The sequence below is a fragment of the Balaenoptera physalus genome (assembly GCF_965194825.1).
Source record: "Balaenoptera physalus genome assembly, chromosome: 3".
NCBI lineage: Eukaryota > Metazoa > Chordata > Mammalia > Artiodactyla > Balaenopteridae > Balaenoptera > Balaenoptera physalus.
This window is the reverse complement of record NC_138890.1, coordinates 101,295,165-101,313,390: the sequence shown is the minus strand read 5'-3', so window position 1 is coordinate 101,313,390 and position 18,226 is coordinate 101,295,165. Positions and strand designations below refer to the sequence as shown.

Here is an 18,226-nt window from a genome sequence, read left to right as displayed (position 1 = left end):
AGCTATGTCTATCATCATTTAATAGCTAGCTTTATTAGAGCAAACCCTTATTTATATGGTATCATTGAAGAAAGTTTCTCCACATAAGAAAAAAATTTCAGAATGACTGACTGACTGGATCATTGGTTGGTCTATTGATTTAGATAGTCATTTTCATTGGGAGCCTACTAACGCTAGATACTCTTCAGGTGATGCTAAAGTCCCAGGTGAAAAAGGCAGGGTCCCCATTCTCCTGGAACTCTTAGTTCAGGTTCAGATAAATGAAGCTGGCTTTTGTTTTCATTGTTTTAATAACATTCAGTGGAATGTAATTCAGTGCTTCTTTTTTTTTTCAATAAAACCATTAATATTGTTGTTTCTTCTCAAAAGTACTGTTAATGTGCATTCACATTGTAGTTTTTGGTCTCTCTTTTTTCACCATCAGTGTCAGGAGTCCCTTTTCCTACCTTTATTGTGGCCTCCCCCGCCCCCCTTATTCTGAAAGCGTCTTGCATTCAGCTTGTGTTTTGTAGGACCCAGTCTGTTAGAAACTGACCACCAGCTAAGAGAGAGACTGGTACATTTCTTCCCCAGTGAATTTTGACTCCCTTTCAGTGAAATTACTCAAGTACCATCATGTACATGTAGCTAAGTTTCTCAGAGTTTCACTGCCTGATGTTTTTTTTCAATCAGAAAGAAATTGTGGAAAAAAAGTCTGCCATCTTGAATTCATTTTACATGAGTGACCTCTAGAAGTCAGATGAAGTTTATGAAGACTTACACACACACTGTAATGCTAAATTGCTCAAAATGAAGGTTCCTGAACAAATGATATAATTATATAGGTTTCTCTCTTTTCAAATTTCACACATAGCTGTGAGGAATGACTTTGGAAGGAGTGAATCAAAGATGGCAGCATGACATTTTCAGTAGAATATTACTGTGTCTCCTATAAGGCCCCTTGAACCTGGAAGTAATGGCATAAAATACACACAGAAACTCAATATCATTTTTTCCTCATTAACATCAAAGTGCCTCTATGATGCTGAAAAATAATAATAAAGTTTGTTTAACAGTACTCTAATGTATTTATTATGTGAAAGAGCTAAATACAAGAATATTGAAAGAGGCAGATTTTCTTTTCTAAAACTTAATGATGATGACAGTCACTTTCTTTAAGGAGGCAACAACATGTCTATGGGAAGCAGGCTGCCTAACTTTCTGGTAACTTACAACACAAAGGGACATATACACTCTTTGTTCCATGTGCTCAGACATTAATGAAAGTCCCACACAAGGCCTGAGAGGAGGACAGAGCTCAAAGTACTAAACAGATGTGCATACACTCATTTGAATGGTAATACTAAAATGTTGATTTGTTACTATAATTAAAACTCTTCTTGTAAGCCCCTTATAATAAAGTCATATTCTGAGAAACCGGCAACTATAAGGAAGCATGAGGTACTCATATTCTAACAAATATGACAATAAAATAAAAGATTTCAAAAGAACGACTCCACTTAAACTTCAAACCGAAACCCTGAATAAGCAAAAATAATGTGAGAGCAGAAAATCCCAGCTGAAGCTCAGAGGAAAGTATTCTTTCAGATTTTCTAGCTTTGCAAGTTGGTCTCATCAGCAGTTTTTAAATAACCAAAGTAAAAGGCTACAAGATGAACATTGTCAGAGGACTATTTGGATCTATCAAACTCTCACTCATGCCTTTTTAAAAGCTGGAAATCTCAGAAATAATAAAATGTGCCTTAAATAGGTCACATCCACTTCCAACTGATTCACATATTAAATTACTACCAACTAGCATTCTACTGCCAAAGATTTTCATATTTTGAAAAAATATCTACAGGACAAATAAAATTAAAATGAAGATGGTCAAGATTATTATTATTTTTTAATGCTAAGGACTTTTCTTGGCTCTGCTATTGGGATTTGGAATTATGCAATATGTAAAATTTTACATTTTAACTGTCACAGAGAAAATTACACATTGGCTGAGATGTCTTATATTCCGGAAATCTGAGGCGGGGATGTATTCTTGGACTCAGACCCTGAACTAATCCATCAGGTTCCTGCCCACGGCAAATCTGCCCAGTCAAGTCTCAAAATAGAAGTTTAAAATGGCCACATCAACATAACTGTAACTATTGCCACAGAAACATGCAGCTATGATTACTGAATTTAATGAATAATAATGTAAGTAATACAGTATGATCATACCACAAACGCAGCGAGGCTCCTTGCGGGTGAATCCCAGTCAAAGCAACTATTAATGTAGTATGCAGCATTTACGAGCACCATGACACAACGCTTCATTCTGATAAAGTTTCTTAGTAGCAGCTATAGGAAGATGAAAGTATTATTAGAATTTGCAAGACTAAAACCCATCAGATATGCTACAAAATTCTTCAAGATTAGTGTGATTTAAAATGGATTCAGAAAGTTAATAAAGTTGTAAGAATATACCAAGCAATTTGACTCACAAGTTAGAAGAAAAGAAGTATCTCTAGAGAAGGTGAAAAGAACTAAATTATAAGTGCAATTTCTTAGTTAAATATATTTGCATAAATAATACTATCATGCAAGTTGGGCTACCTCTGTTCAAAAGAAAAAAAAATCTCCAACAGATCAAAAACATTTTTTTGCCACTTAGAATACTGGGAACCTTAAATATATTCAAGAATTCTGAAGTCCTGTGCTTTTAAAATGCTTTAAATGCTTTAATTTCAAGATATTTCAAAGTGAAATGGATAAATAGGGATGGTTTTATTTAGGGCCTTAGGGAAAAACCTGTCAAGTATTGCTTTATTATAGAAAACTAACATTTTTTTCACCATTTCAGTAGGATTCTCCCTTTCTTACTATCATAGTCTCATTCTCTCTCTCTCTCTTCCCTCTTCCTCTCTCTATCTCTCTCCTTCCCACAATAAATTTCACCCACATTTTCTCATTACTTTTTCATAATATTGGATTTAGGGAAAAATGTATGGCAAGTACTTTACAAAATCTGTTACTAAAAAAGGTATATGACAAACTATTATATATAAAATAAGCTACAAAGATATATCGTACTACACGAGGAATATAGTCAATATTTTATAATAACGACAAATGGAACAAACCTTTAAAAATTGGGAATCACTATAGTGTACACTTGTAACATATAATACTGTACATCAACTACACCTCAATAAAAAAAAAGAGATAGAAAAGCTACAGATATTGAACAAGAAAAAAAAAGTACATGAGAATTGATATAATTTAAATTAAAAATTTAAAATTAAGGCATGACTGCAGCTCTAAGAAAAACAGCCCGTACGCTAGATATAGGTTCAAAAAATTATATACAGCTATGTTAATAATTAGAGTAATATGTCTGCATGTTAATGTTTTGCTACTTCCAAGTACACTTCAAGGCCGATCTGGTATTTTAAAGTAGATATGTAAAGTTAACTGGGGTCATATAGAAAAAATAATGTATATATGTGTACATACAGATGCGCATACGTGCATACCAGTTTAAACAAGTTAAAATTTCTTTCAGGCAAAGTAAAAAGTGTCCCTATTTGTTTCCTTCTTGGCCCCTGATCACCTTACTTTAAGTGCTACTTTTATAACTTTTAACTATAACTGTGGAAATATGTAATCTGTATTTCTGTTCAGATAGGTATTACATTTGTAACTCACGCATTGTCTTTAAACAACTAAAGATTGCACTGTTTATGGTGAAGTGATTGGATTAAAAACAAAATATTTTTGGCCTTCTAATAGCACAGGAAATTATTAAAGATTTTAACACGCACAAATGAGTTCTGTAAACTTTATAACCTCAAATACATTTGATTTTAGCTGTGTTAATTGGAAGTAAACAATTTTTAAAAGGGGCAGCTTAGTACTCTTTTCTTAACTTGCTATCAAATCGAATTTAAAACTACAAGTCTAATTACGAGATATCAAGCATAATTTTAAATTTCTTCATGATATAAAAATCAGGGTTCCTGATTTTCTATTTTCTTAGCTAAAAATGCCAATAAAAGTTCACTTCTAAAAGATCATAGTTAAAATCTAATTAAGAGGAAGGCTTCCCTTAAAAGATAGAGCCCCCTCTCTCATGGATTAGAGGGAAGAGCTTTATACTGGGCTCACTTTACAGACACCTGCATCATACCTGTGGGTGGTCTGGACATATATTTGAACCTCAGCTTTTGGTGTTCTCATTTACACATTCCATGGCAATCAAACTGTATTTTATGTTCAAAATGATCATTCTTCTGCTAACGCATGAATACATATCCATTCTATGCAGAGCCTACAGTATCCCCTTTCCTTTCTGACCACCCCCATCCAACTTACTAGTTTGGTATTGTCCTTGTTTGATCTTTTAAGGAAAGGAAGGGAAACGAGAAAAAGAAAGAATAAAAGAAAGAGCCATTTCACATCAGTAGATGATCAAAAATTCCATAGTCTTCCCCCCTCCATACCTCCAAAGTTTATTTGAATTTACGTAGATGTTTTACAGATATAATCAAGTCTTCCCAGAGGGATTAATCTTTCCTTGCTTTTTACCTGTTTAGAGAGTCTGTTTTCCTCTTCAATGTACTTCTGTTCTTTGGGTATTAATGTTCGTAAGCTGGCTTTCACCTATACATCAACATATGTGTCTGTTATGGATTAATATAGTACAAATGTTTACAAGTTTTTCACGCAGTTCAATTTGCGATAATTTCGAAAGTTTCAAAGTCCTGGCTGCTGTGCTCATAAAATATAAATGTATACAGTTGCACATGCATGCGCTTCCATTTCTGACGCCGGCAGGCAGCGGCCAGAGCACAGCCACAGCGGCAGCCGCCAGCTATAACAGAAAGTGTGGGTGTGCCAGGCAGTGGCAGAAGCGTATTCTCCAGGATACATCAAGGTTTAGAGAAAATGCGGAATGACAGAGATTCTCTACAAATCAGGAACAAAAGCTTTCATGAAACTGAACTCTTTAGCAGTACAAAAAAGCCAAAGTTAAGACTTACAGCATTAAAAATCACATCTATTTCAAGATAGATGACCCCCTTTGTTGGCCCTGTCAGCTGCTTGTTTTTCAAGACGTAGGCTTTCTGTTCACCATTTTGAATCTGCGGGAAAAGGACATGACAGCCGTCTGTCTCGCGGTCTCCACTGAATACACTCCCTCAGTGACCTTTGACCCCCAGCTGCTGAAACTGACAGAGAACCCAAAACAACTGTGGCAATTCTGACAAGTACCTGTTCATTACCAGGATCAAGTCTGTCAGGAAAAATTAACTATCATGGGATTCAACATGGCCGTGCATTGAGTATGTTAAAATTTTTAGTGTTCTTATTACAGACCTTGGTTGAGAAATGACAGATATAGAGCTGAGGGTTTTTTTTTTTCCTTGAAGAAAAGCAACACAGAGCAGTGTGTCAGGTGAATGAAACTTACGGACAGCAATGGTATAGCAACTTTGCCCAGAAAGTCAGCACTTCGATCCCGATCTTCATCATAAACTGTCACTTCAAGAACTGAATGGATATCTTTAATGTTACTGCATAATAAATATAGGTAAGGAAAAAAAGACTTCATCAGTGGGGAACAAGAACACAAATGCTTTTGAAAATTTAGATAGCTCCAGCTGATTTGGTATATATGTGTTTTATGTATACCATTTGCATACACATACATAAGGTAGCTTGGTATCTGACAGAATTTCCCACAATGCACCTTAGTAGACATGATGGTTCTATTATCTGGAACTTTGAATACAACTGTAACTTTAAGTTATAATTTTTCAATAAAATATAATTTCTATCTGGATGGGCAAAGAATAAGTTATTGTAAAAAACAAAAAATCAATAAGTGGCACTTATTTTTTTTTAGACTTGTCCTATTCTCATTATTACAATAATTCCCATCTTCTTGTTACTCCCACGTAAAGCACCACCAGCTTTGATTTCAGCAAGAGTCACAGTATAGTTTATATAATTTTTCTTTTTTATCGTAATAGAACATCTCTTTATCTTTATAGCTGTCACCAAAACTCTGACTTATTTCTATTAGGTTTATAGTAAAAATTAACCAACACAGAGTACAGAATGAGGACAATGTAACGTTGATAGCTATTGTACCACCCTAGGATTTAGAAATTAAGTAGTGTTCCATTATGTTCCAAAGACAACATATGTAATAAACAAGTATGCAAGCTCTTCATATTTTGTTTCTAGAAAAATAAGCCCCAATTGTTGACAGCATTTATTCTTTGATCAAACTGTTTACCAAGAAAACATGAATTAAGAGAAAACAAAAAATGAATATATTCATTACCGAAAGACTGCAACCACGTGTGAGAAAAGGCTTTATCAGAGCACAATCAATTAATGGCTTTGATAATTATCAAACCTATTCATTCAATTATGCATTCCAGAGAAAAACACTCTCCACAACCTTCTTAGGAGTGCAAGTCTCCTGACCAGGCTTTCATCTCTTATAAAAATGTGAAATTCCTTAAAGATAAATTGGTCAGATAATTAAATCTAATTAGTTACTGGCTCTTAAGCAAGGACGTTATAAGAAATTAATGAGGAATTTAGCAGTTTCTCATATACGAAAATAAAATAAAACTATGTTAGAAAACTTTTAAGAAGTACTTCTGTTTGGAGAGTTTTCCTTTGTTCAGAGTTCATTTCTAAAGCCCAGCTTAAAAAAAAAAAAAACAAAAAAACCACGGACTTAGGAGATAACTATAGTGTAACATCGGCAGCTTTTACAGTGCATGATCGAAAAGATTTACAAACTTTAAAAAAAAAAAAGAAAATTAACTCAAAGTGTTTTCTGGTACGTAGGACAGTACTTAATATTCTTATTGTGCTAAAATGCAACAAACCAAAACTAAAACATCTGCCGAATCCGAGACTGGATTGTTTGCTGATTTGAGCAATGGAACAAATAGAGCTTTGTCCTCCTTGGTGTCAGTGCAATTGGGGAGAATTTCAATAGAAAGTATAAAAGGAAGAAGCAGTACGGCAATTCAGTTAATGGGAGCAAAATCCTTCGTCAAATCATATATAAAATGCACAGTTTAAAAAAAATATCTGTGAAAACAAAGAAAAATGGCATACCCTTTCCCCAGGTTTCACTATCAGGAAGGTAATGCAATTATGCAATTCTTTGTTGCTGGCAAAGGCAGGCCAGATTCATTGAGTTGTTAATCAGTTAAGAATAAACGCACAAAAATCTCAAAAATAAATATCATTTAGCAGCAGTTTTGAAATGAGCTCAAAGTAATGACTACTTACAATGTGAAGACTTTGTTCCACTCTGGATTGAGATTTTTGTAGACCGTATGTGTTAGCAGCCTATCATTGTTCAGTTCAACCACACAAAATGGGTCACTTTTACCTACAAGAGATATGGAGGGAATATTTTTAGTACAAATAGCACCCACAGTTCACAGTGTCGTGACCGTGACCACATCTCTTTTCTAAAAAGTTTTATAGAAAACAAAAAGTAAAGTAAAATTTTAAAAACTAAAAAATAACATCAAAATAGAGTTAGATGTAACTGGGTGATGCTAACAATTGCTTGAAAAAAGTAAAAGAGAGCAAATTACATGGCTGCTATTTTAATTTGCAATTTTTTTTTACAAAACTACTACTGTAACTGCTGGTTATGAGGGGAAACGTGATACATATCCATCCCTAAATCAGATTTTATTTAATTCAACGACCTTTGAAAGGTTCAGCCCCTTTACTTTAATGCATGTATTTTCCAACTCATCTGACTCACTAGGAACTGGTAATAGAAATTCCTAAACAAGTTTATTTTGGGAAAACTGTTCTATTGCAGAATTACAACATTTTAATCTGACTTTAGATTCTCTTCTGAAATATCTATGGCATCACAAAAAGGTAAATTAGACCCTCTGAGGCAGAAAAAAATTCTGCCATTTGAAACTTAACCTCAGTAACCAATCTACATGTTAAAGAGCAGTATTTTTTCTGTCCACGGAGAGTGAAGGATTTGGAAGTTATCATATATTCAGAGCCACTCTACTCAGCCATAGTCAAACCTCATCCATTCGGTAATTATATCTTGTGATGTCCTCAATATTTTTGTAATGTCATGTCCTGTATTGTAAGAACCCATAAAGTCATTGGCTCTATGGGGGCAGCATTAATGATATTAGTGCAGCATGTAATTTGTTTGATACCTTATACAAATGACAATGAAATCAATATTTAGAGAAAGCTGTCCAGAGGTCATATCTTTTAAACTACAATATTGATTTAGACTACATAAGAGGTTAATGTGCATATTATTAACTTTAATGATAAAGAATAATTGTTTTAAATGCATTGTGAATTGTAATCACAGTAGTTTACACTTCTGTGAAAGCTTAAATATCACTGAAGATTTTCAATTAAATTTTAATAGGAAAGAATTCATTAGCTATCAGTGACAGATAAGCTATGTATTCCCACACAGCAGTGTATTTACTTTCCATATTGTAATTTTGAAAATGAGCTGTACAAACTGTGACTCACCTTTAATTTAATTTATTAATTTTACATTAAAAAAGAGATTTAATATGTGTGTGTTAGTTCAGTGGCCTCCTATAGCCCAGGATAATTGCGTAATTTAAAATTATGCCAGTCTTTTCAGTTTTTGGTCTTGGGAATAATTTTCAATAAAGAATAGAGAACTGAAGCTCTTTAAGGTCAGGTGAAAATTTTACCTCTGGTTTAGGATCTGTATTTTTCCCCACCTTCTTCAGTCCTCTTGCCCTACCTGTTACCACTCTCATTTACAACTCACACATGCCATGAAAGATGGTATTCAAAAAAAATTTTTGTTCATTAAAACACGGTGTAATAGGTTTTATTTGCCACATCAACAACTTTATTTTCTCCCAAAGAATTCAGGCACAAGCATGAAAAATAGATTAGTTTTCAAAAACTTAGTTATTCTTAAGGCTCATATTAAGCATCTTCTCTCCACACCTAGCTTTGTGCTGGGTACTATGGTATAAACAAAAGAACAGAGCACATAAACTCCAACCTCAAATAGTTTATAAAAGGTTTGGAGAGATAAAATATATCTACATATAACAAACATAGGGAAGATTAAAGCCACATTTATGATAGAATCCATGTCAAAAGAGTATTTTACTTTCACTTTAGATGAAATGATAAGCTTTGGAAACATTTACTTAAAAGACAAGTGTAACTCTCATACTCTTCCTTGGACCTCGTTTTAACTTTTCTTATATACATGTACATTCACGTTAATCAGTAAAAAGTAACTACAAAAAGATAGCACTTTTCAGTATTTTTGTTCCCTCATTTTCACTTGCTTTACTTCAATTACTATTCTATTTCAACGGACTTGGTTTTACTTGCCCTCAAATGACCAACAATGTGTAACAGATTCAGTCAAAATTGTACCACTGCTTCAATAACAAAACACAAGAACAAACTCCAAAGACCGAAATCTATGGTGAAAAAATTTACTTTAAACTTCTACGAACAGAGGATGAAAATCTTTACTGGACTTTTTTCCCCACAGGAAGTATATTCAGTTGTGTAAGACTGAATACAGTTCTTTCAACCAACCCCATGGAAAGTCTCCCAAATCATCACCTTCTTTGTTGCTGTATTTTTAATTTACTGACAGTAGAAGATCTAGAGTCAGTGGTTGGCTAAAGGATCAGAAAGAAACAAAATCTGTGCTTAATGTTTAACATTTTTCCTATCTTGTTAAGAAACTGATACATTTATCAAACTCTATGCCCATGAGGTAGTGGCAATCCATATTTTCTTACTATTTAATTGATTATTTCTGAAGACCATTCCTAGGGAAAACCAGTATCAGCCATCTATCACCACATTACTTAATCTCTCAGTTACTCTCCTCTACTAGAAAAAAGATGTTAAAGAACTAGAGACATTTCCACACCAAAAACAGTGTAGAGCCTTCTAAAGCCACTTCTCAGTCATTCTGCTATTCTAAATTCCAGTGGCATACCATCACTGGCAAAGATATTCTCCTATCAGAACCTATATTATAACTTGGAATGGGTAACCAGTATAATTTTTAAGAGACCATGTTAGACATTATGCAGAGTATAATGGTGCTTACGTTAAAAAAAAAGAGCCTTTTGCCTGAGGTAGACCAAACTGTTATTTAACATGGCTTTAATTCAAGCTGATTTTCCCCAATCTGAAGTCTATTCTTCTTAACCTGGTACAGTCATATAAAAGACTGACTGTGGTCAGTGACATGACCCAATCCATGTAAATGCTGTCATTCTCATTTTTCTGAAAACTTCTTCTCAAGTTTAACACATCTTCTTCTCAAGTTTAACACATCTTTGATGTCTTCTCAGAGCCCATAGGTTAAAATCCACATCATATGGTATAGAATATAGTCTTTCATCTCCAATCTCAAGGTCCTTAAAGTCCCTTACTTGAGCTGTATCACACCTTTTGATTCCTCAAATATTCCATGTACTTCCAGAGTTCTGGGCAAGGCATTAAAGTTCAAAGTGAAAGCCCAGTGGTCTGGGAAAAAGGGCCTAAACTTTGGAGGCTGAGCAATCTGGGGTTGATACTCACTCTAGGACCCTGGGCCTGTTTCCTCACACATTCAACAGTGACCGTAATGGTCCCTTGCAGATATAATAGTTAGAATACAAGTAGCAGAATGTCTGGCACACTAGCAAGGACCTCAAAAAATAATAGCAATAATAGTAGCGATAATAAGGGCAATTACAATACTTATCATTGTCATAACTGCAAATATTTTCTGAGTTTTTATTATAAGCCCAACATTATGTTTTCAGAAAATTTTATGACTGCTCTATGAGAAAGATACTTTTACTATTTCTATTTTACGGAGAGGAAACTGAGGCTGGCAGATTATATAACTCACCAGGTCACACAGGTTGTAGTGAAGTTATTATTCAAACCCAGGTCTATCTGACCTTCAGAGCCCTTGCTCTACCTCTGTGGTCCATGCTCCCTTTAATTAAATAATATTTAAATGTAAGCCACTAGGCAAGACCTTTCCCAATAACTGTGCCATACCTCAGTATTTAGTGGGCCACACCCAAGGGAAGAGCTGGGTAATGTCTTGTCTATAGAGCCATTCATTCAACAAATATTTATTGCTTACCATGTACCAGGCACATTCTATGTGCTGAGGAGACAGACATAAAACAATTAAAAAAACCCCTGAACTTATGGAGTTTGCATTGAGGAAGAAGAAAGACAATGAATAAGAACATTTTATAGTATTTTAGAAGGTGATAAGTACTATGGAGAAAAATTAAGTTGGGAAGGTCAGTGAGGAGTGCTGGTATATATGAGTAATTTTTAAAAGGGCTGCCAGAGAAGGTCTCAGTGAGAAAGCGACATATGGGCAAAGAAACGAAAGAGGCAAGGGAGTGACTGTTAGTCAGAGAAGTGACTGTGCCTGGTGTTTCTAGGAATATCCAGAAAGTTAGCGTGTCTGGAGGAATGGATTGGGGGTGGGGGTGTGAGTATTAGATGACATAGTTAGAGAGGTACAGGGAGGGTGGCAAGTCTCTGTAGGATTTAGCTTTCACTCGAAGTGCTAGGGCAAGTTTTTGGAGGGATTTGGGTTGAGGTGTGACAGGATCTGATGGCTGCTATTTGGAGAATAAGGTAGAGAGAGGGCAATGGAGGAGACAGGGAGAAGAGTTAGGAGGATATTACAATAACCCAGGTGACGTAGAGTGGTTCGATTCTGGATATATTTTGAAGGTAGAACCAACGGAATTTGCAGATGAATTGAACAGATTATTTGCAGATTTTGCAGATTATTGAACAATCTATTGTGCCTGATATTATTATTTGGGAATGGAAAACAATTTACCGAGCTTAGCCAAGTCAGTCTTTCTTTGCAAGGTAAAGAAGCATTCAACAAAGTGCTCTGACTAGATATTTCTAGAATCCAGCAGAGGAAAATTTAGGTAAGGAGAGAAAGGCAATTTTATTTTTAACTTCCATTTTCATCTTTTCCTTCTAAAAAGTTATGTTTTTACAGTTATCAGCGTTGATGCCAACATTAGGTCTTTACACACTATGTTATTTTTGACTAATTTAAAAAGAATCCTCCTGCCATTAAAGGCATTAAAGGCATTAAAGGGCAATTAAAAATTAACAGCAATTTCAACCAAAATAACAGTAAACATACAATATCAAATACTATAAACTTACTACTAGAAAGCACACACTAGAGTTTTATTTTAAAGAAGTGGCTACACATAGTTAATGTGCTTATCTGGTTTGCTAAATGACAGTTTAAATGACTGGCTTTTCAGTTCCTAAATTTTGCAGTCTTGATTATGTGCCACCTAAACAAACAAAAACAATCACAGAAATACCAATGATGGACCTAACCATTAATTATCTCCTTAATTATTCCTTCTTTTCATCCTTTTATCATTCCAGTTAGACCCTGTGATATGCTGCTTTGCTTGCTGAGAGTATTGGAGGGGTGGAGTTGACTACAGGATGCAGTGTTGATGTCTATAAAGTGCACTGTACTCTGCAAAGTTCTAGAGAGTGATGCAAAGCCGGCCCCTGTTATCATTTTATTCGGTACTGTCAGGCTAGAAGTGCAAGGAATGAAGGCAGCATCCAAAGTCGAAGTGTATTTTGTTTCTGATCATTTTTGTCTATCTAAAATAAAGAGCATAAATGCATGGGAACAAAGATTATATAATCTCTGTTTCCCTCTTACTCATTCTTGTCAGAAGACTAAAGCACTCTTCCTTAACGTTTGCCATTTTGGCTAAAAAGTGCCTATCCCTCTCCTTTCCAGGGCAAGAAACTGTAGATTTTGGTTTGGATGCAAGATAGAAATTGAAGCAGTGCTGGGTGAGGATGGAGGCAGGGGGGTTGATTGTGTTACCTGCCATGACAGCTAGAAGAGAATCTTAGCTTTCCTTGAGAACATGGCCACTTTCCATGTCGATAATTTCTAGAGAGAAATAGGAATACATTTTGAAGCATTCATTACTTATTGAGTGTCTCCTTGTCTCACCCCAGAGTTATAATTATGATAAGATTTAGTCCAGCTCTCAAGGCACACACAATTTAGTGGGCAGGATAGACATGTAAATACACAATTATAATGCAGGGTTGTAAGCGCTGTAATAAAGGTAAGTAAAGAGTGCAATGGGAGCAATGAAAGGAAGCATATCGTTCTCTAAGTCTAGAACAGGAAGAGGAAAAGAAAGTGAAGACTTTTACCCAGTAGAGATGACGCTGGTGATCTATGCTAATTACACATCTCTATCACCAGCAATTTTAGAAGTGAAGGACTTTAAGAATTTGTGATAAGGACTATTTAGCTTACATCTATTTGTTTATCCCTTTAATAGGGTCTCTGTAACACAAAACCTAGATCTATGTTATATAACAATTATAAAATAGATACTTACAAATATTATGTTAGGACTGATGCATTTATCCATAATCTAGTTAAATACTAAGAGCTATCTTTTTTTCTATGGATTTTTATAGGGAAAAAATCTCCCAAGGGAATTAAAATTAGGAAGAGACTCTTTTACCTTAACTCATAAAAATAAACCTATAACAGATCTTAAAGCATCTACTCTATTACTTCAGTTCTCCTTGCGGTGAAAAGACTTTCCTATAACAGTGAAAATAAACATCAGAAATGTCTCCAATGGGCATGTCTAATGGCAAACTTCAAATCGCAGTGAGGATTAAACAGGGTGCCCTGACTGGCTAATTCTCTCTCACTCTTAGCCCTTGTTCTCTGAGGTCACCACACTGACATATTTACAAAGAACTGTGGGAAAGTCAGCACCACCCCTGCTCACTTGCTACCTGTATTGTGGGCAAGTGGATAACTTCAGTTTGTGCAAACTACTGGTTTGAGCATTAAAGTCACTCAAGAGATACTGAATGATATCCTTGCTCCCCAAATAGAAAGTTAACTCTGATCCATCAGTGGTGGGCTTTGTCCAAGGTCATTTTGCTGCTGACAAGTAGCACACTTTGCTGGTTGTGATGTGTTATAAAAATGGGTGTGTGTGTGGGGACCCAGTGACCACCTCCTTGTTGCCACGTCTCTGAAAACACAGAGGCTTTCAGTAGCACTGAAGGCAATTCATACCCACAGGGGCCTTTTACTTTGGGGCTACCTTGCACAAATTAAGCTCTTTGGTTTAATTTCTTCAGTTGCCACAGTTTGAAATGGTTATAATTTAATCTTTAAAAAAATTATAATCAAGGTTGCCATCTTTCTACAAACTGGAATTTCAGTCATAAAACATAACAATGTTATAGTTGAGGGCATCCCATAGGGGTCCACCAAAATAAAGAGCAACCTACATTGGAGACATCTTCCAATCCTCCCCTTATCACTGGAGATGAGGCTTTGACCTTAGCCTTTTTCATCGACTGACCTCAACATATTTTAAACATCTGATTAGTAGAATTACATTAACTGACACTCTTCACTAAGTTCCCACTGGGTCTAGCTCTGGGACTAAGTAATAATAGGGCGTCTCTTTTCTCACTAAGTCATGAAGCAGGTTTCTCTGTGGCATAAAAATGGACCCTCTAGAGTTGTGGCTCTTGGCCCACTAGGTATAAAACATTTTCCTCATATTGTAGATTTTGTAATGCCCTCCTCACTATTCTGAAATACAATAAAACCAACCCATAAGTGATTTCAGTATTTAATATAATGCTTTAATGCTATTATACAGAGGAATAAATAGAAAGTTGGGTATGTACAATAAAGTCATATGTTGATTTATTCAACAAATATTTATTGAGTACGTACTATGTGTTAGGCCATATGAACAAACAAATAAAATAAAAGGAAAGGTCTTTGCTCTCATGGAGTTTGCTTGCAGTGGGGAGGGAGGAAAGAGAATAAGTATTGAACATAATTAATAAGCAGATTATATTGTATGTTAGAGAGTGATATATGTTAATGGAAAACAGGAAAACTACAGCAGGATAAGGGGGAGGGGCACAGTTTATACAATTAATTAGGGTGGTGGGAGTAGACTCATTGTGAAGGGAGGTCTGAGCAAAGAACTGAATGAAGTGAAGGAGTAGTTAAGTGGATATTGGGAGAAAAGTGCTCCAGGTAGAGGGAGGAGCTACAGCAAAAGCCTGGTGTGCTCCAGGAACCTGATAATAGGACACAGGGAGCAACGGGAAGAATAGAACATGTCAGAGAAGTAACAGGGAACCAGGTCATGAAGTGCCTTGGAGGCAATCCTAAGGTCTTTGGTGGTTACTGTGTAAAGTGGCAGCCATCAACAAGACTTGAGTAAATAATATGTATTTCAGGATGTAATCTAGACTCATAATCATGAAACAGATCTTAAAGCTATATTAGTGCCTATATTTAGTCATGCAGGAAATGGGACAGTTTTCACTCTTTATGATTGTGTAATGCTTTTTAAGACAATTAGTATCCCCGCCCCTCAACTCCCAACATAAATAGTATTCCCCAACCATTGTGGCAACTTAATTCCCCCACAGATTTCTAAAGCACCCAAGGGGGCAATACTGTCCTCTCCCAACTGAGAATCATTTCCCTACAGCAACAGTTCTTAAACATTTTGGTTTCAGGAACTCTTAAAAATTGCTGAGGATCTCAAAGAGTTTTTTAGTGTGGGGGTTATATCTATCAAAATTTATCATTTTAGAAATTAAAAATGAGAGCGTGGGGCTTCCCTGGTGGTGCAGTGGTTGAGAATCTGCCTGCCAATGTAGGGGACACGGGTTCGAGCCCTGGTCTGGGAAGATCCCACATGCCACGGAGCAACTAGCCCCGTGAGCCACAATTACTGAGCCTGCACGTCTGGAGCCTGTGCTCCACAACAAGAGAGGCCGCGATAGTGAGAGGCCCACGCACCACGATGAATAGTGGCCCCCATTTGCTGCAACTAGAGAAAGCCCTTGCACAGAAATGAAGACCCAACACAGCCATAAATAAATAAATAAATAAATAAAATGAGAGCATGTAAAGATACACTGTGTTCTTGGGTTGGAAGAATTAATATTGTTAAAATGGCCATACTACCTAAGGCAATCTACAGATTCAATGCAATCCCTGCCAAAATACTAAAGATATTTTTCACAGAACCAGAATAAATAATTTTAAAATTTGAATTGAAAGACAAAAGACTCTGAATAGACAAAACACTCTTGAGAAAGAAGAAAACAGCTGGAGGAATTATGCTCCCTGACTTCAGTCTATACTACAAAGCTACAGTAATCAAAACAGTATGGTACTGGCACAAAAACAGACACAGATCAATGGAACAGAATAGACAGCCCAGAAATAAACCCACCTACTTATGGTCAATTAATCTATGAAAAAAGGTGGCAAGGATATACAATGGAGAAAAAACAGTCTTGAAGAGTACTGGGAAAACTGGCAGCTACATGTAAAACAATGAGATTAGAACATTTCCTCTCACCATATCCAATAATAAACTCAAAATGGATTAAAGACCTAAATGTAAGATTGAAAATCATAAAACTCCTACAGCAGCGGTCCCCAACATTTTTGGCACCAGGGACCGGTTTTGTGAAAGACAATTTTTCCATGGATGGGATGGTGGGGTGGATGGTTTTGGGAAGATTCAAGCACATTATATTTATTGTGCACTTTATTTCTATTATTATTACATTGTAACATATAATGGAATAATTATACAACTCACCACAATGCAGAATCAGTGGGAGCCGTGAGCTTGTTTTCCTGCAACTAGATGGTCCCATCTGGGGGTGATGGGAGACAGTGACACCTGAAGTGTGTTGCTTATGTCCAGTCTACTCCATAATCTCATTTTGGTGGCTGTTACTGCAGAAAACCCTACTGCACAAAGATAGGATGTTGGAAATGGAAGCAGGCTTTTCAGCACTTTTGTGGCAGTCTCAGGATATTCCGCCTTGACTTTAATCCAGAACGTATGGAGATCTGAAGTTGTCTCAAACATACTTTTAAGGGCACCATCATTTGCGACCTCAAGTAGTTGATCCTCTTCTAGCACGGACAAAGTCGATTCATCTGACTTATTCACAAATGGGTCGAGGGTCCATTCCTTCCCAGGTCAGGGGTTTTTCGTGGCTGGGAAGTAATGCTCAAACTCTTTTGAAAGTAATGCTCAAACTCTCAGAAAGTTCTGAGCTAGGTGATCACGCACCAGCTGGAAGAAAGAAGGCCCTGGCTCAGACTCTTTCAAAATCTCTGCTAATATTTGAAACATGTCAAAAATCCCAATGTTCACTCATCGACCCCATAATTCCAGTTTGGCTTTGAATGCAGCCACTTTATCTGCCGACTTGAACACAGTTGTCATTCTCCCCTGAAGTGACAGATTGAGTTCGCTGAGCAGGTTGAATATGTCACACAAGTAAGCAAGTTTTGCGACCCATTCTGTGTCACTGAAATGTGCTGTCAGTGGTGACTGTTTTTCTAAAAGAAATCTCTGGAGCGGCTCTTGTAACTCAAAAACTCTGGCCTGTGATCTACCTTTAGAAAGCCATCTCACTTCTATGTATAAGAGAAGACGTGTGTGCTCTGCGTCCACCTTCTCACAGAGCTGTGAGAATAGACGTGAATTAAGGGCATGTACTTTAATGTGGTTGATAATTTTAATCACATCCTGCAAAATGTTGTTAAGTTCAGGTGACATTTTTCACCTGGCCAGCATTTCTCTATGGATGACACAGTGCATAGACTCACATTCAGAAGCAACCTCTTTGACTGGAGTAGTGAAACCAGAAAGCCATCAGTCATGGCAGCTGCTCTGTCCGTGCATATACTGACACAAAATGACCAATTCAGTTTTCCTGATATGTAATTGTTCAAAGACTTGAATAGTTCTGCAGCTGTGGTGTTGGTTGGCAACAAAAGTGCACATAACATATCTTCATGCACATCCTCCTGAAAAATAAATCGCACAAAAACAAGCGTTGTTGCCTTGTTGTCAACATCAGTAGACTTGTCAACCTGGATTGCATACCATGGTGACTCATTAATCCTCTCTAACAATTGTGCCTCAATATCCTCTGTTATTTCATCAGTTCATCTAGTTATGGTGCTAGCCAAAAGAGGAACATGTGCCACCTTTTGAACTGCAGCCTTTCCTAAAAGTTCATGACAAATGTCCTTAGCAGCAGGCAGGATCAACTCTTT

The 18,226-nt window shown here is 36.3% G+C and overlaps 1 protein-coding gene across 19 annotated transcripts in view; it reads right to left on the bottom strand.

Moving 5' to 3' along the window:
• Positions 1-18,226, bottom strand: part of MCTP1 (multiple C2 and transmembrane domain containing 1) — a gene marked incomplete at its 3' end in the record, with an annotated part of 550,519 nt that overhangs the window by 157,580 nt on the left and 374,713 nt on the right. For 17 of the 19 annotated variants that reach the window (XR_014262452.1, XM_082458039.1, XM_082458051.1 and 14 more), the window contains 5 exons: positions 7,297-7,399; positions 5,447-5,549; positions 5,016-5,117; positions 4,561-4,635; positions 2,215-2,334 (listed from right to left, as the gene is read on the bottom strand). Coding sequence is in view for 18 of the 19 variants with exons in the window: in XM_082458039.1 (XP_082314165.1) it covers positions 2,215-2,334; positions 4,561-4,635; positions 5,016-5,117; positions 5,447-5,549; positions 7,297-7,399 (503 nt within the window). Of the gene's footprint in view, positions 1-2,208; positions 2,335-4,560; positions 4,636-5,015; positions 5,118-5,446; positions 5,550-7,296; positions 7,400-18,226 lie in introns of those variants that run through there. The other 2 variants (XM_082458052.1, XM_082458048.1) reach the window with 2 other exon arrangements.